Below are 27683 nucleotides of genomic sequence, written 5' to 3'. Positions count from 1 at the left end.
CAGGAGGACGGATGTCTTGAACCTCGGGCAAGGTTTTGTAGGTTTTGCTGGAATCTCAGCCCTTCTCTTGCTTCCACCACCTCTGTGCCACGCATCTCTCTCAGAGGGAGGACTTGGCTGAGCACCAGATTCCAATTAGTGGAGAGGCTCTCGAGGGGAACGGGCTGCGGGCCATGCCCACCCCACCGCCCTCCAAGGAGCCCTCAGACCTTCTGCTCCAGCCCATTTCTGCTCTCTATGGAAAGGAGACAAGCCCCAAACCTGTGAGAAACAACGTGCAGGGACTGAGATAATGGCTTCATGAGCTGTGGCAGCCCAAAGCCATGGTGGCCCAGGGGTGATCGGGCCATGGTATGCAGTGGCCTGAAAGCTCCCTCGGTGGGACCTGGCTGCCCACCACTTTGTCAGTCTGTCCTCAGCTCCCTCCCCTTTCCCTCCCGCTCTGGGCTGCAGCCTTCCTGCTCTCCTTCCTCCTCTTGGGCCCTTTCCTCCGGACTTTGCACCTGCTGTTCCTTCGGCTTGGATGCCCTTCCCACTGACAACCCCACAGCTCAGTGGACCCCAGCGTCACATGGGTGGCTGCCGGAAGGTCTCCTTATCAGAACAACTTACGGAAACAGAAACGGCCAGCTCCTTGTCACTCCTCCCATCACCCTGCTTTCCTCTCTCTCTAACGTGCCTCACTCCCGGACACATTGTAGACACATCTATTCTTCCGTATCAGCTGCTTTCCCTCAGTGGGATGTGGGTCCTGTGAAGCACTGACTATCTAATTAAGTGTCCTGCTGCGTCCCTGGGGTCCGGATCGTGCCTGGCATGGAGAATTCAATCCATCAATATTTATTGGATGCATGTTTGAGGATCAATCTGAGGATCCTCAGATTGTGTTGCGGAGGATGAGAATAGCTGAACTGACTCAAGGCCACCTGCTCTGTGAGTCCTCTCTGACCTGCTCACACCAGGCGACTCTCCCTCTCCAAGACCTCCTCAAACCCGGGCTCAGCACTCGGGGCCTCCACCTCCTAGCGCTTGAGTTGACGTGCGTTGACGTGCGTTCATACGTCTCCTGGTAGGTTCCAGGGAGCAATGGCTCAGCCAGGTGCCAGCAGGGGCTCAGAGCACCCTAGGTTTATACAGGAGTGGCGTCCCCTCCTCCTCTGTCCTCTGTAATGGAAAGGGTTTGGAGATACTTGGAATCTGTTTTGTTCGTGATGAAAATCTGTCATATCAGGTATCGTCATGGAGAGCGCTGGTTAGCATCTGGGTAAAGGGCAGTATCATCCATATCTCAAAGAGCTTTCACTTTCTGCTTGGTCATGCTCATTGGGATATCAGGTTCCCTTTAGAACTCCTAGAAGGAAGTCCTTCCGCAACTCCACAATAAAAGCACAAATAACCTAATTTAAAAACAGACAAAGGATTTAAATAGACTGTTTTTCCAAAGAACGCAAAACAAAGGGCTGATAAGAAGAAGAAAATATGCTCAGCCTGATTAGTCATTGATCAGGCAAATCAAAACCACAATGAGCTGGGTGCAGTAACCACACCTATAAACCCAGGAAACAACTCAGGAGGCTGAGGCAGGAGGATTGAAAGTTTGAGGCTAGCCTCAGCAACTTAGCAAGACCTTAAGCAACTTAGTGAGACTGTGTCTCAAAAAAAAAAAAAAAAAACAAAAATAGAAAGGGCTGGGGATGTGGCTCAGTGCTTGCCTAGCATGAGTGAGGCCCTGGGTTCAATCCCCAGTCCTGAAGAAAGAACAAAACACACAATGAGGTTTCCAGTTCACACCCACCAGGATGGGAGTACTTTTAAAAGGAGACAATAAAAAGTGTTGGGGAGGGTGTAGAGAAATAACCCTTATGTGCTGCTGGTAGGAGTGTGAAATGGTACAGCTACTGTGCAAAAGAGTTTGGCAGTTTATCAAAAATATAAGCAGTAACCATATGACCCAGCAATTCCATTTCCAGATAGATATCAAAGAAAATTGAAAATGTATGTCCACATAACTTGCACACAAATGTTCATAGTAGCGTTATTCAGAATAGCCAAAAAAGTGGAACCGACCCAAATGTCCATCAGCTGTAGAGTGGAAGAACACCATGTGGTCAGCCACAGAGAGGAGTGAAGTTCTGATCCGTGTTACATGTAGAGGAAACTTGAAAACCTCTTCCAAGTCAAAGAAGCCAGACCCCAAAGACACATATCGTAGATTTCCATTTATATGAAATTTGCAGAATAGGCAAATTCACAGAGACACAGAGTTGTGGTTTCCGGGGACTGAGTAGAAAATGTTCTGGAATTAGATAATGGGGATGGTGGCACGACTTTGTGAATCTCATTATCCCTCGAATCCATTGGTGCCAGGATCCTTGAACACCCCAAACTGCAGGGGCTCAGTCCCCTCCATAGAATGGCACAGCATGTGCATACAGCCTAGGCAAGTCCCCTGTGTACTTTAACTCGTCGCTACCCTACTTATGACGCTAGCATAATGGGAATGCTATGTGAAGAGTTGTCGTGCCGTATCGTTCAGGAACAGTGACAAGGAAAAAGGACCACAAGGCTTCAGATATTTTTCACAAAAATATTTCCTTTCTGGGTTTGTTGGGGGAACCTATGATGCAGATAGTCAACTCTGTGCTGAAGCACCCAAATGCACACTTTTAAAAGGTGAATGTTGGCCGGGGCTGGGGCTTAGTGGTAGAGCACTCGCCTGCCATGCCTGAGGCACCAGGTTTGATCATTAGCACCCTATGAAAATAAATAAATAAAACAAAGGTATTGTGTCCATCTACAACTTAAACAAAAGGGTGAATGTTGTATCTCAACATGCCTGCTATTTGTTAAAAATAATCTTCATTCTGAGTAACTAAAAGTGTGATAAATAGATCCCCATAGTTAGCTCTTATATATTCAAATCCACTATGAATCACACACACACACACACACACACACACACACACACACACCCCTGGCTGTTGGATAGTCAACCACCACTGGACGATCGTCAACTATCCCCTCCCAGCATAGTGACAAGACTGATGTTTGGGGCAGAGATCCAACACAAGTCACTTTCTCAGTGATGTTTTAAGGGACATGAAGTGATTGTTGGTGATACAGGACGATCTTCTTCTTTTTTGGTGAAGACCGTGGTAGAGGACAAGGTGCAAGCTACTTCTGGTGCCCAGGAGGTGACCTGAACCATACATTTCTACCAGGCAGTCACCAGAAACCAACACATTCCCCCAGGGGCCTAGGAGCTGAAAAACTCAAGGCAGGTCCAAAACCCCATAATAACCTTTTAAAAAAGCACCCAAACTTTTAATTATGGAAAATACTGAACAGGTAAAAGTAAAACCCCAGTATAACGAACCCCAGTTCCAACAATTTCACCTTTCTCCCATCTGCCTCTGCCCCTCCTTTATTATTCTGAAGCAAAGCCCAGGTTGTATAACCTTACAAAGGTCTACGTACCTCTAAAAGATGACTCTCTTACAGAGACACCCCTCTTGGAGCTAGGGTTGTGGCTCAGCAGTAGAGCGCTTGCCTTCCACTTGTGAGGCACTGGGTTCAATCTTCAGCACCACAGAAAAAGAAAAATAATTAAACAAAGTAAAGATATTTTTTGAAAAAGAAAAACACCCCTCTTTTATCACGAGCTTTTAAAAAAGTTTGTGTGATATCCTTTTTGTTATCATCTCTATTCTCCATGGACACATGGCAACATGAATAGCCATTGATTGCCACCATCTATGAGAGCAAGCTACCGAGAGCTGGATCGTTTCCTGGATGCTCGCCACATACTATCCAATGTAATATCTGCATCAATAACGGGGGCTTTATCGTTATCACCTACCCACCCCACCTCCCATCTCAAGGAGGCGAGAGGCCCCACCCTGCTGGGGCAAACATGTCCATCACCGTGAATCTGAGCACTTGGAGGCCTCTGGCCCCACCTCTGTTTCCCGCTCACTCACACTTCTTTCTTCTCCGCCTTGAGTACAAGGCTGCCCTGTCCAGTAGTGTAGCCACTAAGTGCATGAGGACACTGGGCACAGTAAGTAAAAAGTAACCGATGTGGCAGCCCTGTAAGGTGCCCTGTAAGGTACATAAAGAATTTCAAGGACTTAATTGAAAAATGTCAACATTTCATTGGCAATTTTAATATGGATTGCATGGGAAATTATAATGTTTTACATTCACTGATTCAATAAAATATAGTCCTAAAATGAATTCCTGATCTTCCTTACTTTTTAAAAATTGTGGTCAAATAAACACGACATCAAGTTGACCCTCTGGACCACCTGTTTTTTGGCTTGTTTAATGGTAGGAGATTGAACCCAGGGCCCTGAGCATGCGAGGGGAATGCCTATGGCTGAGCCTCAGCCAGCCCTGGACGACCTGAAGTGTAGGGTTCCGCAGTATTAAGCACAGTGACTTCATTGTCACCATCCGCCTCCAGAACGCTCCCAATGTCGCAAAGTGGACATGTCGTCCCATTAAGCAACTCCCATTCCACATGCCGCCGGGCCCCTGGCCACCCCGGCTTTACTTTCTGTTGCAATGAATTGGACTATTCTAGACACCTCTTGGAACCCTGTAAAGCCAGAACTGGACGGTATTTTTATGGGTTTTGGTTAAATCTCCAAACTTTTCTTGCTCCCACGACCTCTGTGCTGTGCGTCTTTGCCTTGAGGCGTGGCCTACACTGCAAGCCACCCCCTGGCGGTTCCCTTCCACTTCCTGTCTCTATGGCCTATTCTAGATGCTGCAGGTAAGGGCAGTCGATGTCTCTGTCCCTTGGTGACTGGCTCATTCCGCTTATCATAATGTCCTCAGGGCCGTCCCTGTTGCAGCAGGAGTGGAATTTCCTTCTTTCTGAAGGCTGGGCCACATCCCGCTGAACACCTGAAGCTCATTTTCTTTATCCCTTCATCATTTCATATTCCCACCAACAGCATACAAGGGTTCCGATGTCTCCAAGCTCAAGTCATGCCATCCTATGAATTCAAAGTAACCATATATTTTGAAATTAGGAAAAATCAAGCAGTATGTTAAAAAAATTGGACTCCAGCTTCAAAGTGAGTGACTTGCTTCTTTGCTGGGAACCTCATGTGCTTTCTTTGGTTGTTTTACTAAGAGTTGGGGATGGGTGAGCAGAGGGGTGTTGGGAGGTGCAGGGGTGCTGAATGGGCAGCTCCAGAGATTAAGGTCCTGGTGGGCTGCTGCCTCTTGTGCCTTGGCCTCCCCTGGGAGCCTGGAAACCAGGCCTTTGCCTTGGGCTCCCAGGTTCTGGGTGAGAGTTTCAGGGTTAGCAGTCTCTGAGGCTGGCAGTCCAAGCCCCTCTTGATTAAAATGCACTTTCCCCATAGCTCAGGAATAGAGTCAGAGGCAGGTCCTCCCTCACACGGGCTGTGGTCGCGGCTGTACCAACAACTGTTTCTTCCACTTTGATTTGGCCTAATGTGTCGGTAAAAGGGTCCACTCCTCAGCTGTCTGGTACTTAATTACGTATGAACATGGCAGAAAGTGGAGGCCCTAACAACATGCTCAGTGGTTGATTAAGTGGGCATCCAAATAGGCAATCAATAATTTACTAAGATATTTAAAACACCTCCTGGTTTCCTGTGATGGGAAGAATAAAGCTGGTGTGTGGTCCTCTGCCTGCTGCTCTGCAGGTGATGGTCTCCCCAGCTCCCCTGGTCTCTCTGCCTCTCAACTAGGACCCTTCCACACTCCCCTCACAGCCAGAAAGGGGACTTTCAGAAACAGATCTGATGACATGGTGCTGCCACTTAAAGCCATCTGTTGCGCCTGCTCGGCCTCCACCTACTCAAGAGAAGCCACGTGTGAGTGTTGTTACATTTATTTATCAAAAGCTGCTATAGTTGGGTCTGGAATGACTCCCAAAGCTGGTGTCTTGAAGGCTTGATCCCTTCCCTAGTAAGAGGCCGTGGAAGCTTTAGGAGGTGGTCACTGGGGGTGTGCCCTTGGAGGAGCTGTCTGGAGCCTGACACTTTCTCTCTTTTTGCTTGCTGGCCACCATGAGGTGAGCAGCTTTGGTCTACCACATGCCCCCCACCATGATGCTCTGCCTCGCCTCAGCCCTAAAGACAGCAGCACCAACTGACCATGGACTCAAGCTCTCAAAACCAGGAGACTAGCTGGGCACGGTGGCCATGCCTATAATCCCAGTGGCTAAGGAGGCTGCGGCAGGGGGGTCGCAAGCTCAAAGCCAGCCTCAGCAACATCGAGATGCTAAGCAACTCTGTGAGACACTGTCTCTAAGATAAAAATATAAAAAAGCGCTGGGGGATATGGCTCAGTGGTCAAGTGCCTCTGAGTACAATCCCCAGTACCCCCCCAAACAAAGCAAACCATGAGCCACAATAAACCTTTCTTCCTTTAAGGTGATTATCTCAGGTATTTGGCCATCACAATGGAAACCTGACAACACAATGCTGCCCACGGCCTTCCTGGGTCTTTGCAGCAGCCTCACTACTTTATACACCGTGCTGTCTCTTAATTGGGAGACCACTCAGTTCCACCAGTCCTCCCGTCCCTCTAACCCACTTCATCTGGTTAGCCCTCTACCTCAGTAGAAAGGTCTCAGGCCTCCCCTCATTAGGAGAATGTTCTGTCCATCCTCTCCAGGGATCCAAATTTCTCTCTGCATTTCTCTTACCTTGCACTTGAACCTCATTGGGTTCCTTGTTCCATTTGTGTCTGCCTCTCTTCCTAAGCTGTGGGTGAACACGTTTGATTTGGATTCTTATTTAATCCTTCTATTGAGTGGACGCCACTGAACAAATTTGGGAGTGCAGGAATCCTGGCACAGTGGTTATGATTAATGTTAATGCCTAATGATTCCCTCCCCGTTCTCCTCCTTGAATTAGCACAGTCCTTGGAATCTTAGACCATGGAGGGAATCCACTTCCTCCTTCTCTAGATGCAAGAACACAGATTTGGAAGGGCTGAGATGGAGACCCTTATCTAGGCTGATTTCTAGGACCCTCTATTTTTTTTTTTTTATGGTGCCGGGGATTGAACCCAGGGCCTTGGGCATGTGAGGCAGGCACTCTACCAATTGAGCTCTATCCCCAGCCCTCTAGAATCCTCTTTGGCTTTGGATGAGTTTGATGATTGCTCTCATGTCATCATAACCAGAATCAGCATCACATCAGAATTATGATGAGCAGGAAACAAGAGGAAAAGGTTCATAGAGCCAAACAGGACTCTCCACCAGACTTGTTTTAGATTGATTATAATAGACCTATTCTAGGCAATTTAAACATAAATTGATGCTCTGAACCTTAACCAGGTAATCACAGGGGAGCATGTGACATGCCTCAGACAGCTTCAGTGATATTTATCAGGTTCAGCTGGACCCCTGGCTTCCCAGCTGTTGGCAAAATGCTGGTATGTTTATCGAAGGACTGATTGTGAGCTATGTCCCCAGGACTGTGTGCCGCCCAAATCCAGTCCTCAGTCTCACCTGCACTGTCTTAAGTGTTATGCTGTGCTGATTACAATAGGTGGCTTAGCTACCTTGTAGCTTATCCATGGCAGATTTTGTTGACTCTGTCCAGTGACATTGTGCCCAACCATCAACACATTGTTCTGCATCTAGTGAATCCTTAATAATTATTAATTGATGAGGGCATTTTCTCAGTCTGAATGTTTAAACCACATGTTCTCTGAATATGATATGAGTTGCAGCATATTTTAATTAAATACTGACAACTTTAATTCTGATTGCTTATTCTAATACTCCTGAGTTGATAGCATCGAGCTAATGGCTTGTTCAGTTTGGAAGATATTAGCAGCAGGGTGCTGCCAATTACCCAAACATAAGATCATAATAATTAAAATCTGATATTGCTCAAAATGAACTCCTTTAAAACAATTTATATCCCACAAACACACACAGATGCAGGCATGTAAGTGCCAACGTTCTCAAGAATTTACAGCACCTTAGAGAAACCTTGTCCATTCCTTTCCAAAATGAAAAGTTTTCTGTTGATGTGATAAAAGACGCCTTACTAGGTTCAGGGGAAATGTGTATTTCCACTGATCAATTTCTGAGTTTCCCAGAAGAGGGGAGCCACAGAGAAATCCTGAAAACTAATGACTGTGGAAGCAAAGTCTATTTGTACTTTATTGCACCAATCAGAGTCTAAACCACTGAATCAGAGAAGGAGACAAAGGGAAGTCTCGTGTGTACTGGCTGGGAGCTGGGGTGGGGGGCTGGGGATAATGGAGAGAAGAGATAAGCTCTGAGCATGCAGAGACGGAACAATTTGGAGAGAGGATCCAAGAAGGCAAACACACCATATTGCACCCATTCATTGCTTCCATAAATGAACACTGAGCATCTATCATGCCCCAGGCAATAGAGACCCAGGGTGCTTGCAGCAGAGCTTGATCCTATACCAGGCATGCATGTGTGGGCTTTACTGGGCTGTGAGACCCCTCAAGTTGTATGCAAAATCTCATGTGCATGGGTATATATGGGTGAGATCAAAAATAGATGGGCACTTATTTTTTTCTCATGGGGACAAGGTACACAACATGGGTCACATTTTCCAATCCTCCAGGGACCCTTAAAAGGTAAGTAAACATGATAATAGAATATGCCTTCTCTAGTCTTTCTCTAGAAAGAATAAACAAACCAAGATAAAACCAAACAAGTCAACAAACACTGATGTTTTCCTTTCTTTTTTACTTTGGTAAAGTTAAAAAATATTTCCTACAGAACCTCTACATCCCAAAGGAAATATAAAGATCCCTCCCCCAAAAATAGAGCATTAGAGGACACAGTTGATTGACATGCTCTTGGCAACAGAGTTGTGTCACTGGAGTTGATTTGAACGAACGGCCCCAGTACTAATCCTTGGTTGGTCGTGTAAAGAACCCTCCAGTGGACAGGGCAGCAGCCCCTTCTCCTAACAGCTGTGACTTCTGAGTGTTTGTTACATTCCAAGCCAATGTCAAAAGCTTTACCTACACAGTGCTGCTCCAGCTAATGCTACTTGATGACGGTAGAATCATTACTAGTCCTGTTTTACAGAAAAGGAAACAGGATCAGGGACAATCATAACAGGTAGAGTTCTACAGCTGGGAATTTTCTGTAATCCCCCTTCTTCCCCTCAAGAAAAGTTATTCACAGCAACACCATGAAGCTGAGGCTGATGTTAGGAAACGAAAGTCACCGTAGAAACCCAAGTCCACCAGATAAAAGTTTTCTCTCACATGAGGCTATGAATAAATTTAAAGAGTGTTTGAGAGTCGTCTCCTGGAAAGCAATATCAGGGCCCAGATTTTGTGCAGAATTATTTTTTTTAATATATTTTTTTAGTTGTAGTTGGACACAATGCCTTTATTTTATTTATTGCTATGTGGTGCTGAGGATCGAACCCAGTGCCTCCAACGTGCTAGACGAGTGCTCTACCGCTGAGCCCAAAACCCCAGCCCCAAGAATTGGTTTTTTTTGTTTGTTTCTGTTAATGGTAACTGAATACAGGAGTCCTCAACTACTGAACTGCATCCCCAGCCCTTCCTTATTTTTTATTTTGAGACAGGCTTTCACTAAGTTGCTAGGGCCTCCTAAGTAGCCCAGGCTGGCCTTGAACTTGTGACCCTCCTGCCTCAGCCTTCCCAGTTACTGGGATTACAGGTGTGCACCACTGTTCCCAGCCTCAGAGTTGACTATAAAGATTCCAGAAAAAGTGGATTTGAACTGAGATGGTACAGTGGAGTTGTGGGGAAGTGGGGAATTCTTGAGGATGTAGGACTGAAAACTTCACAGTTTCTAAATCCTGGTCAGCATAGCCTGGCAGCATGGAAGCTTTTCTTACCATCTGGACTGTATTTATGCTTCCCCTGCTCCTTAAAACATTAAGTCACTTAAAACAACGTATTGTGACATTATTTCAAACCTACAGTTGCAAAAATAGAACAAAGAATTCCTGTACACCCTTCACCCTGATCCCACGACAGCTAACATTTTACCACATTTGCTCATCTTTCTCTCTCTCAGTAAACATCTCATCTTCTTATATTTTTTCAAGGAGACAAAAAGATGCTCTTTTGCCACTCCTGGGAGTATTTCCCCCAAACAAGGATATCTGCTTCCATAACCACAAAACAACTGATCAAATCATGAAATGACCACGGGTAAGATACTCATTCTTCTACAGACCTTCCTCAGAGTTCACCAGTTGTCCCAGTTGGACCAGCAGAAGAAAACCCCAGTCACCCGTGGCATTTGGTTGTCATGTCTCTTCAGTTTCCCTCAGCGTGGAATAGTTCCTTGGCCTTCTTTGTCTTTCATGACACTGATATTTTTTTAAAAACAACAGGTAAGTGATTTTGTTGAATGTCTTTTAATTCGAGCTTGACTGATGTCCTCATTAAATTTAGGTTTTGCACTTTGGGCAGGAGTATTGCAGAAGTCACTTTGTGCTCTTCTCAGTATGCCATTTTGCGGGTACATAAAGCACCTCTCCACTCGTGATATTGACCTTGACCTCTTTGGTAAGCTGGTATCTGCAAGGTTTCTCTGCTGAGAAGGCACTGTTAAGTTACTGTCCCCCATCTTTTTTTTTCCACCACTGTGGATTGAAATGAGGCCCACTCTACACTTGATCTATACCTCAGCTCCCTAAGACAAGGTCTTGCTAAGTTGCCCAGGATGGCCTTGACCTGGGATCTGCCTGCCTCAGCCAAGTAGCTGTCATCACAGGCGTGCACCACAGTGCTACACCACTGCCCCTTTTAACATTACTGATTTTTTTTAAAAAAAATTGTGGTAAAATACACAAAATTTACCACTTTAATTATCTTGGGTGTCCAGTTCAGTGGAATTACTACATTCACATGGCTCTGTGACCACACCACATCCACCCACAGAACTTTTCCAAGTCTGCATCTGCCAATATTGTGCTGCAATATTACATGGAAGCCCTTGTCCCTATGACTCATGTTACTGCCTCTAGGAAACCCAGAAAACTCTCCTCCCTGAGACCCAAAGGCAGGCTGAAGGTCACCATCACAGCATAACTCCTGTTCCCACCTTCTCTGCTCCAAGATGTGCAAGCTCAGCTCCTCTAAGGGACAAACATGAGGACTTGGGCAGGTGCACTCTAGTAACAAAGGACAACACACTTTCACAAACCTGTCCATAGTGGACAAGACCAAGAAAGAAGATGGCTTCACCTTCCACAGAGCCAAAAGTGTATTGTTGGTTTTGTTTAAATCCCAATCTTCCTTCTACAACCTATTTTTTTTTTCCCCCAAAGGTATAGGCTTCACTGAAAACCAGTCCTTGGTGGCCACCAAGTTACTTTTTATCCACATGATTGTGACAACTCTAAGCTCTTCTTGTAAAAAAGTCATAGAGTATTTGTGTTTTTGTGACTGCCTTATTTAACATAACATAATGTCCTGAAGTTTCATTCATGAATATCCTTGATAAAATACTATCAACTAACCTAGGGACCTGAGATTTTCATCTGATTAGCATGTGTCCAAATTTCCTTCCTTAGTAAGGCTGGATAATGTTCTATTGTTTGGAGATGCCACATCTTGTTTACCGGCTGGTTGATGGACATTTGGGTTGCTTCCACTCTTTGGCTATTGTGAGCTATGCTGTCCAGAACATGGGTGTACAATGACCTCTTAGAGACCCAGTTTTTAACTCTTTTGGGTATATGTCCAGAAGCAAATTATTGAACCATTAATTCTCCCTTCTTAATTAATATGTATTTTGAGACTATGCAAATATCCTGTAATTTTTGTCACACTTTTACCCACAAGTTTTAGCATCTGTTGATTCCTGAGTTGATTATTTGAACGACTGCCAAGTGGCGATTTTTTAATTTCAAAATTCCTTTGACATTTATTATTTTAGCACACCACAATTGGGAGAACCTCACCACCACCTTATTTATGAACATGGACTCATTTTATCCAGTGGGTTATAATCCTTGACTCCGGGACTTCATTCTTCCGAGCAATTCTTTTCTACGTGACTCCCAAAAGCACAAGCTTGGGGAAACGCTCGAGCTCTCCGGCCCACCAATGAGCAAGTGCAGCGTGCAGCCCGCCGGCCCTGAGCCCTGGCAGCTCTCCCGGCCACGCCCCAGCGGAGTGGGCGGGGCCCGCGAGTACTTCACTTCCCGGCGGCCCGGCGACGTCATCAGCGCGCGCGGCGCGGCGCGCGCAGCCGATCGGGAGGGCCCGCGGGGGCGGAGGCATGGCGGACGTGTTGAGCGTCGGGGTGAACCTGGAGGCCTTCGCCCAGGCCATCAGTGCCATCCAGGCGCTGCGTTCCAGCGTGAGCAGGGTGTTCGACTGCCTAAAAGATGGCATGCGGAACAAGGAGACGCTGGAGGGCCGGGAGAAGGCCTTTATCGCGCACTTCCAGGACAACTTGCACTCGGTCAACCGGGACCTCAAGTAGGTACCGGCCGAGGGGCCGGCTCGGGCACCCGACCCATCCCCAGGCAGCGCCCACCCCTCGCGAGTCCTCCGGGTCAGGGCTGTTCCCCTTCTGTTTGCGCCGTCCTCTCCGGTCTCTGCCAGCCCCTCGGGGACCCCTGACCCCGGGCCCCGCCTCCCAGTCTCCATTCTCCGGGCTCCCTAGTCCTGGCTGTTTCCCGCCTCCCTCCTCTCGGGTCCATTCCTGAAGAGGCGGCGTGCTCTTCGCAGAACTTTCACCTCTCCTCCGAGCTTAGCAGGTTTCCCACCTGTAGGCCCTCTGCTCCCGGTGGTGTCTGGTCAGACTGTGCTGAAAGTCCGCACAGGACCTGACCAACACTGCTCAGACCCAGATGAGTGCATTGGAACTGATTGACCTAGTTGCTCGCTCTCGAACCTCGAATTCATCAGTTGTACCTCACCTCACTCCCAACATGACAAAACAGGCCTTGATCTGTCGTTCCTTCTTCCTCTGCTCCTCCTCAACCACCTGCCCAGCACTGTCACTGCTCCTTGATTGGTCCTGTTCAGCAGATCTTATTCAGTAGTGACCTGATCTGTAATTTTTAGCCAGCCTGTTCACTTAAGGGAACCTCTGCCCCCAGCAACTCTTAATTTGTGGTCCTTTAGGGCTAGGGATCATAAATGCCCATCTTTCTTAAAGTACCTTCTTCTGCTTTGAATCTTAATTCATAAGAATTAAATGAGTAGATGTTTGTAAACATGCCAGGCACATGGTAGGTACTTGATGCTTAGGTCCCTAGGTCCCAAACTTGCCTTTCCTTTTTTAAGGGAGTTAGTGCTTCCCAGGAAGATTCCTGGCTGGATTATTTTTTATTTGTTTTGATGGTGCTAGGTATCAAACCAAGGACCTCAAGCATGCTGGGCAGGTATTTTACCATTGAAATAATCCTCAGCCCAGATTTTTTTTTTTTTTCAATTTGGTCTCCTTAGTAACAGAGCAAAAAGAGTTGGGATAGAAGGTGGCCAAATGAAGGATACCTTTACCCCATCTTCAGTAGTTGCCATAAATCATATCCCCCTCCTCAGCTGCCACATCCACTTCTTGTACTTAGGTGTGGTACCCAGCGCCAGTTAATACTTTCCCTGCTTGAGGGAATTTCCTGGGTGGTGGTTCTTTGCTTCCATTTCCATTTTCTCTGATTTGCTTTCCTTTGCAATTGTCAAGGTATTATAACCTTTCACCATTTTAGAAACTTTAAAAATGTTAACATTACCCTTTTGCTTTCTTAAATCTTTGTACAGTAGTGTCAAGGAGAAGGAAGCTGAAGGTTCTGGAAAGAATGTAGTGTGAGAAGCTGTGTGCTTAGTCTTTTGTTGGCAGTTGGGGACTGGCCTCTAAGTACATGCTCCTGCAATGTGCTTTTGCTTTTGCTGTTGGCTCACTTTCTCGAGCTTCTCCAGAGTTTTCCTGATAGACTGAAGTGTGTTTGTTTGACATGGCCCCCTTTGTGGTGTCTTCCCATCCCATGTGTTTATTTTATCTCTTCTTTGTTTTGCTAAGTGTTACCATCTGTGAAGCATCATGTACAAATCTATCCCTATGTGAATGATAAATAATCATCATTTATTCAGGTACTTGCTGTTCTGCCAAATGCAGGGATCTGCACGTGGTTTTAAAACCCTTAGTGAGAGGCAATGTTATACCACATTGCAAAATTCCAGAAAGTCTTCTCCTACTGCGGAGACTTAATTCGAGTTGTTAAATCCTCATTTCAGCAGTCTTGCTGATTTTTGTACCCTTAACCTTTTTTCTCCTTTGCAACAGCACCAGGGAGCCCTTTTTAAAATTAAGATAAAATCCCATAATGGAGTTTTCTTGGTTGTCCCTAATTTTTTGTTTTGTTTTGGTACCGGGGTGCTTAACCACTGAGCTACTTCTGAGCTCTTCTTTTACTTAGAGACAGGGTCTCGCTGAATTGCTTAGGGCCTCTTCAAGTTGCTGAGACTGGCCTGGAACTTGTGATCCTCCTGCCTCAGCTTCCCCAGTCTCTGGTACAATAGATGTGCCACTGCCAGGCCCTCTGATGGATGCTTTGGAGAGCAGCCTTTAGCCAGTGTGGTCAGCTTCTCTGGAGTTAAGTGAACTCAGGTTTATTTGCTTTATTTATTTATTTTTCAGTGAATTGGAACGTCTGAGCAACTTGGTAGGCAAGCCGTCTGAGAACCATCCTCTTCATAACAGTGGGCTGTTAAGTCTGGATCCTGTGCAGGACAAAACTCCCCTCTATAGTCAACTCCTGCAAGCATATAAATGGTCCAACAAGGTAAGGAGACATCATAAATGGAGTTAATAGAGCAAAAGCCAATTGTTCTTGTCTTTCATAAACACAGAGAGTGAGGATAAGTTTTTATTTTTTTAAAATTTTGATTAACATAGTGTTATAGAGTTGGAAATTTTAGAATTTTCCTGTAAGCTATTTTGTAGTCCTTTAAGTCTGAGGACTGATAGTGATGCCCAGGTGATTGATTACATTTAATCAGGTTGAGTGTAGGGAGCAGCTCTCATAAGCTTTTGATATTCTATGAGTGAATGTTGGGGTGTGTGCATTCTTTCCTGAGGAAGGTATCATAGTGTTCACCAGATTCTTAAGAGGAGTTTATGACACCCAGAAGGGTAAGGACTGGGGTCTAAATGTTTAGCCACTCACATTGTTTTAGTTCCTGTGTATCATTGTCTGGAACAACATCTCTAGCATGCTGTTTGTTAGATTATTTGCTAATTGTTTTAAATAACTGTAAAGGGAAAACTGTAGTCTAAAAATAACAGGAGCAGTTAGGCTTATAAGCTGGGGAAACAGTTTGTTGACGGATGAGTTCCTTTTGTTTGTCTGCTATGTGTTGTTGCCTGTGTTTGTTTTCCTGTTGATAGGGAGCTAGAAAACAAAACAAAACAAAAACTCTGCAAAAAACCTGAGGTTTGGAGAAGGCTTTATTGGGTAAGGGAACCAAAATGTTCAGGGAGTTTGTGGTATTAGGCTGAGCTCATGAGGAGCAGGGTGTGCAGGTGGTGTGGCAGGAATCTGCACACTCTTGCTTCCTGAAGGCCTTCTCTATTGTTGGTGTGATATTCTTCAGGTGCTGGAAAAGATGGCCTGGCGTTTTAGGTATGAGAAACCCTTAAACCTGAAGATGTCCCAGAGCTTACATCAGGTCTTGAGAAAGGATCCTTGCCCTGCTTGATAGGTGTCCTCAGAGACATGCATTTAACCCTGATGGGCTTCTCAGCTTGGATCTCCTGGAGGATAGGAAGTGATACTCCTTGGGATTGGAGTTGGGCAGTTACCAAAAAAGACAGTCGATTAATTCATTTTTCTTTTTTATAGTGAAATACCAGAAGCAGGCCAACTTTATAAAGAAAAGAATTGTGTTTAGCTTTCAGTTTAGGAGCTCAAGGGCAAGGTGCTGGCCTTGGCCCGACTCTGGTGAGACTCTCAGGGTGGATGGCATCATAACAGTGGGAACACACATGAGAGAAATAGATCACCTCATCAGACAGAAAGACAGAGAGGCTGGGCTCCCATAGTCTCTTCTGAGGGCGTGTCCTCAGTTGGCCTGAGGACCTCCCACTAGGCTCCCACGTCTTAAAGGTTCCACACCATCATTGCCGCACTGAGGACTAAGTTTGAAACACTTGACCCTTTGGAGGACACATTTGAACATAACCAAACCATAGCAGAGGGGATCAGGCAGACAAAAAAATTATAGATGTCTATGTAGTTGTTGGGACATGGTACTGTCCTAGCCCATAGCCCTGCCCTCAGACTGTTCTGGGAGAGCTTTCTGCTTCTCCCAGGTATGCTCTTGGTCATCTGCATGAGTTTTCCTGGTGATTGGTGCAATCTGGTCAGTAGGTTCATGGTGTGGATTTATGTCTGGTTGGATTCCTTATAGAATGTCTTGATTTTTGGTATTGGGATAAGGAAGTCACTTTGATGTGTCATGAGGGTAAAGTTCTTGAAAGATGTTTAGAGTGATGAGGACTTTTCAGTGATGGGAAGATGTAGGCTGATATCAGAAGTATGAGTTACAGGGACCTACACGGGAAGCAACTGGTATTGTGTTGACATGATGACACTGAACATTTGAGTGAAGGTTGTTTAATTATTTTTATTCACTAATTTTAATTGCTCAGCTATTAAAATAGAAGTCTGTGATCCTCACCCTTGCCCCAAGGTGGAAAAGAAAAAATATTATGTATATGGAACCTCTTGCCTTAGATGCTGCAGGTTAAAAAATACAGGTGATGAATACCATACAAATGTGAGCAGGTGTGGAGTTTTAGGCATGTCTCCAGTCTGATGAGGTGATGCTCCTACAAAGTAACTATATTCTTTCACCAGTTTCCTAGTGCCACAAGCAGAGGAGTATAGTCAGAAGATTGAGTCTTTCGGGGAGGGCCCAGAAAATGGAGGCCCATCAGAGGTGAACTGCCTCTTCCCAGCTCCCCAGCTGGACTAAAATTTGGATTTACTAACTTAGTTTGTTGTCCCCTCCCCCCCTTCTAAAACTTGATGGTTAGTCTTATTTGGTTTAAGGTTTTCAACTATAGAAAACAATTTTTCCCCTTTTGGTTGCATCCAAGAAAGAGTTCACGTTACATTTTATTCATTCAATCTGTGTGGTTTTTCCTAATTTTCAAAGCTTTAACAAAGAATGGAGATGACAACAAATGCATGGTACCTGGGTCCTCAGGCTATTACTCTTTCCAGGACAGACATCACTAATCAACCATTGCTTCTTTCCTGCTGAGACTGTGTGTGTTGGCTCAGAATCTTTCAACTCTGCTCATTGCCAGTTACTTATAGGAGGGCTGCAGGGAAAGCCTGTTTGTTATTTGTGTTACAGTAGGTAATTTCCTATGTGACTGTTGTTTATGCCTTACCTTACACTGGGAAGGAATTAAGGTGGATTAAAAGAATTCGTAAGACCCAGAAAGAAGAGGAAGAACAGGACAAGGATTCTGTATAAATAAACTCAAGAAATAGCCTGGAGAAATAAGCTAGCATTCCAGTTTCCAGCTGGCGTCATAAAGAGGCAAATAATTAATTATGTGTGTTTATCTTCTCTTGCAAATGAAAAGAGCTTTTTAATTGCTCAAGCTTTCACCATTCATCATTTTACCCTCAAAGATTTGAAACCAGTAAGTGCATTAATATATTAAGTGAAGTTTGGGGTAACTTGCCAATGTCAGCTTTCTGCGCTATTGGCTAAGAATTGAAGGAAGTGTGGGGAAGGCTTTGACACTGCCCGTTATGTGGTGAACTTTCTGTTTTATGTGCTGTTGGCCATAGAAAAGTCTCATGCATGCCTAATGACTAATTATTTTCTTTAGGGGATTTTTGTAATTTTTGTAAAGTCAGTTGGAATAATAATTACATGGAGTTGGTATAATTGTTAGAATAACACATTTAAAAATTAATCTAATTTAGTAAATGATGTCAAATAGCTTTGAGCAGCACTTTTCCTGTGCTGAACTGGAGAAAGAATTTAGCTTTTAACTATTATGCACCTATAGATAATTGTTCTGTAGAAGGATGACAAGCTCTCTTGACTAGGGCAAAAAATAATTGGCATCAACACTACTCTTGCTATAAAATAAAATAAGCCTTTGTTGCTTATTATGTTCCAACTTGCTTAGGGTTAGGCCAGATTTACCATGAAGGTCCCTTTCTCTTGTTCCCAGTGTCCTGTCACCAGGCTTTAATTTCAGCCTTGACTTTATTTATTTGTGGCAATAGGCTAATCATATAAAGTTGTCCCTTAGTGTCTGTGGAAAGATTGCTTGCAGGAGTCCCCCAATCTCCAGGATGCCAAAATCCTCCATTGCTTTGCTTAAGTCCCTTATATGAAATGGTTATATTTGCATATAACATACGCATATCCTTCCATATGCAGTGTTGCCCAGACTGGCCTTGAACTTGAGTTCAAGTGGTCTTCCCACCTTAGCCTCCCTGGTAGCTGTGATTATGGGTTGATGCGCTGATGTATCTGGCTCCTTCCATAGGCTTTAAATCCTCTCTAGATGACTTATAAAGCTTAATACAATCTATGGACTATGTAAATAGTTGCTATGCTATATTGTTTAGGTGATGATGGAAAAAAATTTGAACATTTTTAGTACTGATGCAGTATTTTCCATTAGCAGTTTCCCAAATCTTCAATGGGCAGACCACAAATAGGGAGCCAACTGTATTTGCCTGGAAAATCAGACTAGGTCTTTGCATTTCCCTGGTGATGCTGGGAGCAACAAAGTTCCCCAGAGCATCACTTTCTGCTGGGGTTAGCATGGGCCCAGTGTAAGATACTGTTGCTATCCCATTTATTTTTACTATGCTTTTTTTTTTTTTTTTTTTTTTTAAATAGAACCTTTCTTTTTCAGATATAGTTGCTTGAAAATCTGAAGATATTTGCTTCATTCTATCCTCCTGAACTGTTATCAGCATCTAGTTACTCCGGAACTATATGTTACTGTGGTGTTTGTCCCCACACCCATGTTTGAAGGTGCTCTTCCTGTTTTTGCATCCTGGAGTGGACAGGGTTGCAAGTGTTCTACAGTGCAGTACTGAGCTTTTCCTGTAGGGACCTTGTCCTCTTTTAAGGGTAAGCTAGAGAAGAAGAGAGGTACCGTGGCCCCCCTCTTGTTCCTTGTTTGGAGTTGCTGGCATCTAGTAAGACTACTGTACACAGTAAATATGAAATTAAAATTAACTGAATGAATGAAAGAATAAATAAAAGATTTTTGTGTTGAATTTTTAAATTTATAGCTTCTTTGGTGGCTTGTGTGCTTGTATTTTTGATGAAGTACAGTAAGGGTGTTTCCATTTTCAGCCATTACTGGGAAGTCTAATGCTGATGATAGATGAGAAAAAACTGAGATGGTGTGATGATGACCAGGGCTGGCTTCCAGGATGGTAATTTGGAAGGATAGGGCTAGGTTGGTGGTGATGATAAGGTCTTTGAGGTCTGAGGTTGGCAGTTTCATCCATGTCGTTTGTCACTGTTGTGCCCTGCAAAGTGAGCTGAGTCAACAGCCAGTGCTTAGGAGGGGATGGGACTTGGTAGAAGTCTCTTGGAGTTGACTAAGTCAGGCTGATTTGAGCAACTACACCTATACCAGGTGTTCTGTGGCAGCTGACACGTTGACAACAATGAAAACACTGTCTAGGAAGGGCAGAGTTGACGCCATCACTCTTGGGGTTGTTTCACTTTGTGAGTACTGAGAACTCACTTGTGTTCCTGTTGTTTTCCTGGCCACCAGGCCCATCTCTAACTTGTTCTCTCTGCATAGCTGATCCATGTTTAGGGAACACTGATCCATTCAGGATGTAATAGAAAAGAAAGTCACTTAGATGCTTTCAAAGCTTAGTCATCAAGACTTTAGGACCAGTCAGTGTTCTGGATTATCTTTGTTCAGGTACCATTCTTTCTTTTTTGGGGAGTAGTAGGAACTGAACCTGGGATATTCTATCACTGAGGTATATCCCCAGACTTTTTATTTTGAGACAGGGTCTTTCCAATGTGCTTAGGGCCTCACTAAATTGCTGGGGCTGACCTTGAACTTATGATGCTCCTGCACCAGCCTCCTGAGCTGCTGGGATTTCAGTTGTGCATCACCACACCCAGCTTCAGGTACCATTGTTACGGGTGCTCTTTCTCCTAAATCCTTCTTGATAGCACCCACTCAGAGTGGACTTGCTATAGTGTGGTGGGTTTGACTGCAGTATGGGCTGCTCTAGTTAGCCTTGAACCCCATACCTTCCAATTCTCTCCCACCCTCAAACCCTGACACCTGGGAGCCATTATGAAAATAACAGAATAAAACAAACAGAAAAAATAATGGAATAAAACAAGTCTCTTGGACTTCTAGATCCTGTAAGATTGAGACAGGTAATAGCTTAGGTGTGCATTCTGCAGCCAGACTACCTAAGATCTGATCTTTCCTCCCACCCTCAAAAAGTGCTGTGCTTTTGCAGTGTCTTGACTGAGGGAAAAAATTATTTTTGAGCATCAGTTTCCTCATTCATACAGTGGGGAATATTTGTCTAATAGGGTTGTAGTGAAGATTGAGTGAGATTATGCATGCAGTGTGCCTTAGGAGGAGTTCTCAGTAATCCACCAAGTGGAACAATCCCAAGAGACTGATGGAGTGAGTTGCTGATGTAGCTCAGTGGTACAGTACCTGCTGTATGTGTGTGAGGTCCTGGGATTCCACCCCCAGCTCTGCAAAAGCAACAACAAGCAATAGCAGCATTAGGCTGACTCTCAGAGAGTGAGTGCCAAATAAATGATGGTTGCGTCACCAGGCGGTGGCAGCGTGTATGTGTGTGTTCTGGTATCACCAGGTGTGATGGTAGCAAGTACTGTGCATATTTATTCATGGAGGCATGTGCTCCTTGCTTATGAGCATGGGCTTCAGAGCTGGACCACCTTGGCTCCTGTCCCAGCTCTCCTGCCAGATAGCTGGGAGGCTGACTCTGGGTCTCAGTTTCTCTTCTTGAAGATGGGGGTGTTTCAGCAGCTCTTCTGAGGACTGCATGAAGTGTATCAAAAGCACAGCACTTAACCAGCACAGGGTAGATACTCCCTAGAGGCTGGTGGCAGTATCCCAACACTTAGGGACTGCCATCCCAGTGGCCTCCATCCATTACCAGGCCTCCCACCTTTCACTTTGGTCTGTCCTCTAGATGTTCTTCAAATCAGATTCCTGTAGGTGACAGGGCCTCCCTGGGGAAGCCTGAGCATGGCTGGTAACACTTCGTCTTGATGCACCCACTCAGAGTGGACTTGCCATAGTGTGGTGGTTTGACTGCAATATGGGCTGCTCTGGTACCTTGAACTCCATACCTTCCTCTTTCCTCCCACCCTCAAACCCTGACACCCCAGGAGCCATTATGAAAATAACAGAGTAAGACAAACAAATAGAAGAAACAATGAAATGAAACAAGTCTCCTGGACTTATAGACCCTGTAAGACTGAGACAGGTGACAGCTTAGGTGTGCATTCTGCAGCTAGACTGCAGAAGGATGTGGTCCTTTCTGCAGAAAGACTGGCTGGAGGTGAGGGAAGCCTGGCTGGGAGTGAGCAACTGGGAGTTTTGGTGGGGAGTTGGGAATGAGGGTAGTAAAGATGGGGGTGGGCCCTGGGAGAACTGCAAGGTGGGATGAGAAGACTGCAGAGGAGGGGAGAAGGGCACATCCACTTCAGGCAGATCATCCCTTCACAACTGAGGAGGATAAAACCTTCTTCCCAGGAATTGGAATTCTGATGGGTCCAGTAGTCCTCTCACCTGGTGGGAAAAAGTGCTGTGGACCCCTGAAGGGTTTTTAGGTTTTTGTTTGTTTGTTTCTTTAGGAAATGGTTTGAGCATAAAACCCAGTTTGGATCATGTCCATGATGTCACTTGGGTGCCTTTTCCCAGCAGGGCGGTTGGAGTCAGCTCTTGAGCTTTGTGATGGGGTGAAGGGTGCCACCTGCCTGTGCTTAGCCTCTCCAGCTGCTGCAGGTGGGCCATGGCACTTTTGCCTGTGGGTCGTTTGGGGTGAGGGAGCCTAGCACATTCGTGGTGCCTAGAGCAGTGCTTGCGGGTGAATGTGCAGTTTGATCCCAATGGCAGCACTTCTGTCAGATCGTGTGTGTTCTGGGACACTGGGCAGAGTATTCCGGAGACTGATGTTTAGTCTTGGCCGTCCCTGGCCCAGCTGGGTGACTTCATGCCAGTCGCCTTACTCCTCCAGGTTCTGCATCTCGTTGGTGGACTGAAAGGTTGGACTGGATGACCTCTCAAGGCCCTTTCAGCTCTGACTTGGGAAGTCCAGCTGTTAGTGATGGATTCCTCTGGGTTGAAATGAAAGCCACCCAGGACCTGGAAGGGAGCCTTTCCATTCCTTCTTGTCCAGGAAGATTTTTGAAATCTGTTCTCCAGAGCATCTCATTGTGGCAGAGCAGAGCAGCTGCCCTCAAAGACTTCAGTGGAAAATTACCTGGCAAAGGTTCTCCAGCAGCTCTGGCCTCTTCTAATGCACTGGGTATGAATGTTGATGAAGATCAAGTGACACCCTGGTACTTTAAATGGTTTCCATTTCAAGGCTTTGAAGTTTTACTTATTAGTGGTGGCTTGTGAGAATCGTTACTTTATTGTTGCTGGAATCAGGTTGGAACCCCCTCCTTGTCTTTCTGGAAGGGAGAACAGAGCTCTCCCTAAGCTTCAGTGGCCTGCCCCTGCTCCCTAAGCTTCAGTGGCCTGCCCCTGCTCCCTAAGCTTCAGTGGCCTGCCCCTGCGCAGCTGCAGAAGCAGCTGACAGCCGTGCAGGACTTGTTCTGTTGTGGGGGCTCTTTAGATACCCTCTTTGGCTCTCTTCCGTTTAGCTTTTTTTGGACTGGTGAGGTTTGTGTGGTTTGTCCAGAACCTTCTGTAGACTTTAACCAGAGCCTCAAAAGGGCACTATCTGGTCTTTTCCTGGAATGTTAGGTAGAGAGGAAGTCATTTTTCTTCATGCTTAGCTGCACGAGGCTGGTGGGAAGGACGCATGCCACTGTGTACAGGAAGAGTCTCTTGTTCTGCCTCTTGTCACTTGTCTTTTCTTCTTGGTGGTTTGGGCTAGGATTAGAGCTGCAGGGATATCAGTGCTTCTGTGGCTTCACTTAGCAGCCATGCAAGATGACACCTAACTGTCACCAGCCTAGATCTCCCCTGAGATCCAGCCTTTGTATGAAACTGCCTGCTGGACACCCGCCCTTAGACACTCACGGGCCTCATGGGCCTCATGGACAGAAGCAGCCCAGAACTAAAATCCCCTCACCCCTATCTACTCCGAGTGGTGGGTGGCCCTGTCCAGCCACATGCCCAGACGCCACTGTCATCCATGGCCACTGCGAAACCTTCAGACCCACTGACCGAGCTCTGCTCTTCCCTCCTCACAGCCTCTCAGCTCCTCCTTCTTTCGGCCTGCTGCTGCCCAGGCGGAGCCCCGGTGGTCCTCGCTTGAGGCCATGCTCCAGGCTCCCCATCTGCCCTTCCTCCCCGCAGCTCTTGAGGGATCATTATAAAGTCAAAGTCTGATTTTGTGGCTCTTTGGCGACTCCTTCCATCTCTTGGGGGGCATTCTAGCAACAGTGCTCAGGAAGCTGGGTCTGGAAGCAGTCAGACCTGTGGCCAGATGACCCACCCCATCTGTGGCATGGGGCCAGCAGTCCTGCCTCTTCGAGTAGTTGTGCAGGTACCCGATTAGCTGCCCAGGTGAGTGTGTGCATCACCTGTTGATCATTGGCAGTCTCAGGGAAGCCCAGGGCTCTCTTCACTAGCCACCTCTCTCCCTCCCACCCTTCTCTCCTCTTTCTGAGGAAACAGAAAAGCTAAAACTTCCTGTCATGGACCATTTCAGATACACACGAAAGTAAGGGCTGGATAGTGACCCTCACATCCCCTGCTTCAACAGCCAAGTGCATTTTGCCCATCTTTTTTCCTCATCTCCCTCCCCCACCTGCTCTCCTTGTTGGGTGGGGGTAGGGTGGGGGCTGGAGTAATTTAGGGCACTTTCCAGATGCGGTGTCATTGTCTGAAGATATTTCAGTGTGCAGCTCCCTCCTTTCCACTCCTGTGCTTCTTTTGCCAATTGTGTTCCAAAAATTAATTGCAGTTCTCCAAGAGGCCATGATCTGTTTGTCCCAGGGACTTTGCACATGTCTTCCCTCCTTTCTCTCTTAGTTATTCAGGGCTCAGCCTAGTCGCTACCTCCTCAGCAAAGCCTTCTAAGATGTGCCTCTGTTGTTGCTTTTACCCACTCGTTTATTGGCCTGTTTCCCTCACAAGGTGAAGCTTTATTCTGTTAGGACTGAGACTCGGGCCAAGTTATCAAATACCTGAGGGCCTCAGTCTGTTGAACCATCCAGTGGGCACAGTACTGATCTCACAGGGTGGTTCAGAGTGTCTGATTAGGAAAGTACCGTTCTAGTCCCAGAAAGGATGCTAGTGGCATTTAGTGAATAGTAATTATTTGTGTCAGCTAGTTCTGTGTGTGAAGTATAACAGTATTTGAACCCAGTTAAATTGAAGCCCTGGCTTCTCTTCCTCTCTCCTTTTTAGATTGTGTTTTTCCCTTCGGAGTCTGTTCAGATTGCTTCAGCTTGACCTTTCGCAGACTGTGTGTGCTTGTTAGGTAAGGAGAAGTGAGAGGAAACAGGCATGGGCTGGTGCCAAGTCCGTCCCTGTTCTCTAGGCTGCCCTGGGCTGGGGTCAGGCTTTCTGCTGGTGCAAGGGAGGCCAAGCCAGGGCATCTGTTTTGCCTCCTGCTCACTTCGCTGTCCCTTGCCTTCTGGAAGCTGCATTCTGCCTTCCCTCTGTGCGGCCAGCTTTGCTGCAGTCACTTATTTGTTTTGAGAGGCCCAGCTTGCTGCAGTTTCTTGCTTGATAAATCTTTTGCTGGGCTGTTCTGGCTTGCTTTTCCTTGTTGACTTGACAAAGTGAATGGAACTCCCCAGGCCCCTCACTTGGCCCCAGGGACAGTTTGCTCAGTTAGTATGTTCTGGCAAGTCATCCTTGCCCGCTCCCCCTGCCCCCCCCCCCCCCCCCCCGCCTTTGTGGTCTTGTCCTGTGAGTAGGAGGCTTTCTGAAATCTCCTCCAGCCTTGTTCGTGGGGCCCTGCTGCCTGAGGAACCTGAGCAGCTGCCTGTCCCTGCTGCCTGCCACCCTCTGCCTAGTGTGCCCTGTAGCTTTATGGGCACATTCTTTCCTGCTTCCTCCTCCAGTCCCTATAAAGCGCTTCTTCAGAGCTGACTGAAGCTGTTTTTGCCCCCCAGTCTCTGGGTGGATGTGCTGGCCATGCTGTGCTGTGTGCTGTCTGAGGTCTCTTTTTCTCCAGGGTTGGGACTATGGAGTCGGCTTTGGGTGACTGGAATCTAGTGCGTAGTGGCACTTAGTGATTGAGCACCACCCCACATATTTCCAGACACACTCATCCTTGGGCTGAGTTAGAGCTCACAGGAACCTCAGCTGTCAGGTTATTGCACCTCATTTTCTAGAGGGAGTGACTAGTGTGTGGCCACACTGCTCGCCCTCTTAGTGGGACCAGCAGTATCTTGGCAGCTTGAATAGAGAATGCCAGGTGGGTGTCCAGAACAATAGAGGTTTCTTTTACTGTTGAGGCCTGTTAGATACTGCCCTTTCCCCTTGAGGGACCCACTGTGAGGGAGGCAAGAGCAGTGGTCCATAAATAAGACATAACAGAATCTCCAGGGACAGGTGGGATGCATGACAGCTAAGTGTGTGGGACCCAGCCCAGGCTTGGGCATGGCCCGGGGGAATTGCCTCAGCCTTGTGAGCAAAGTAGATTCAGGCCCCTCGGCCTCAGGAGACACAGGTGCCCTTGCCTGCTTTAAACTCAGGACACCCAAAGTGGGATCTTAGCAGGTAATTTGCATCTTTGCTGGCCAACTCATCAGAGAGAAAGGAACTGCCCAGGAGTCCCTGACTGCCTTCTCTGGCATGGGAGGGACAACAAAGAATGGCTTTGTCAGGACAGGTGTCACCTCCCCCACCGCCCCGCCTGCCCAGCTGCCTTCCTTTCTTTTCTGTGGTATGGGGATTGGGTCTAGGGCTGCTCTAGGTATATCCACAGCCCTTATTTATTATTTTTTGAAAGTAATAGGTCTTGCTAAGGTGGGTCTTGAACTTCTCCTGCCTCGTCCTCCTCAGTTGCTAAGATTATAGGCATGTGCCACTGTGTCCAGCCCCTTTGTCTTTCTTTTAAACAGGAGTGGTGCTGAGTCCAGCATTGGGTTCGTGAGCTACTCTTTTCTCCATTTGTCTGTGTTAGGATTAGAGAGCTGCATTGTGCTGTGTGTTACTTTCAGTTGGTAGGCTTCTCTGATTATAGACCAGTGTCAACTGGACCCACTGAGCATTCAGGGTTCAGTGTCTGTCCTCAGTGCTTCTCACATTGTTAGAGTTTGGGGAGTGAGTGTGCAGCCTGAATGTGTGTGTGTGTGTGTGTGTGTGTGTGTGTGTATGTGCGCACGCGCATTCCGTTGTGAAAAAATGGTTGCTGTTTTTGTTAGGTGCTCAGTTGTAATCATTTCCAAACTGGTTTTAGGTGCTGGGTTGTTGGCTAGGACATACCTAAACCATCCATTCAGTCTATATTTATTGAGCACATACTATGTGCACTGTTGTAGACACAGTGGACAGAGCAGATGAATTCCCACCTTTGTGGGCCTAGCTTCATTCAGTTCTCTGACTTGATCAGAGGAGTCCAGTGCCCAAAGAACCTGGTGTTAGTAATTCCTGGGTCTCCTGCTGATCCCACCCATTCCTTCACCAGTGGCGTTAAATGCCTTAGCTAACTATTCCTTGTTCTCAGAAAGAAACATAACTCACAGAGGACTGAGTGACATAACTGGCACATGCAACTTAACTAGAAAAGTATCTGAACATAAAGGCAGTTGTGCCTCGGCTGTCCAAGTATTTTAAATATCATCCTGTTTTATAGCTTGCTGCATTTTAATTCTGTAACACTCTGAACACAAATGCAGATTTCTTGCTAGCGATATACGGTGTTCTGGTTTATTTGTCCTTGGCTTGTCACTAGTTTGCCCTTAACTCTGTTCCAGCCCAAGACTGTGCTTGTTTGTTGTTGATTTCAAGACAATACATAAGAAAACATCTTATATTTGTGTGTGTGTGTGTGTGTGTGTGTGTGTGTGTGTGTGAGGGTGGATGATCACTTGATCAGACTTCCTTGCTGCTGCTGACCTAAGACCTGACCCAGTTGGTCTGTTTCTGTCATAAGAAAATGTTGCTCATCTTGTGTGCATCGAGTGGCGGGCCCTTTACGTGTCTTCCCTCACCTGCAGGGGATGCACTTCAGGACCTCATTGGAGGCCTGAAACTGTGGATAGTACTGGACCTGATAACTTAATCCCGTTTTCATCTTAAATGAGTATTTTCCGTGCACTGAGGTTGTAACTTTTGCAGTTTGAGGTCCGACAGCAAAATGGCATACATTTCTTTTTCCTTCATAATTTCACGAATAGAAGATTTTTTCTTACAGTGGACCTTAGCAACTTCAGCATATGATTTTTTTTCTTTCTTTATTAAGCTGAGACTTTTGCCTTTTTACTTATAGCTTGCACTCACAGCCCCTCTTGGGCATATCTGAATTGTCAGCATCACTACTTTTGTG

The 27683-nt window shown here is 46.1% G+C and overlaps 1 protein-coding gene across 1 annotated transcript in view; it reads left to right on the top strand.

The window, feature by feature from the left end:
* The first annotated feature begins 12213 nt into the window (after positions 1–12213).
* Med27 (mediator complex subunit 27) overlaps positions 12214–27683 on the top strand; it is a 187332-nt gene continuing 171862 nt past the window's right edge. Inside the window, exons 1-2 of the mRNA XM_005321100.3 lie at positions 12214–12462; positions 14627–14771. Of these exons, the coding sequence (XP_005321157.1) occupies positions 12260–12462; positions 14627–14771 (348 nt within the window). The 5' untranslated portion in view covers positions 12214–12259. The remainder of the gene's footprint in view (positions 12463–14626; positions 14772–27683) is intronic.

Source organism: Ictidomys tridecemlineatus, chromosome 4, assembly GCF_052094955.1.
Source record: "Ictidomys tridecemlineatus isolate mIctTri1 chromosome 4, mIctTri1.hap1, whole genome shotgun sequence".
In the NCBI taxonomy this organism is placed as follows: Eukaryota; Metazoa; Chordata; class Mammalia; order Rodentia; family Sciuridae; genus Ictidomys; species Ictidomys tridecemlineatus.
This window is presented reverse-complemented; position numbering and strand designations above follow the sequence as displayed.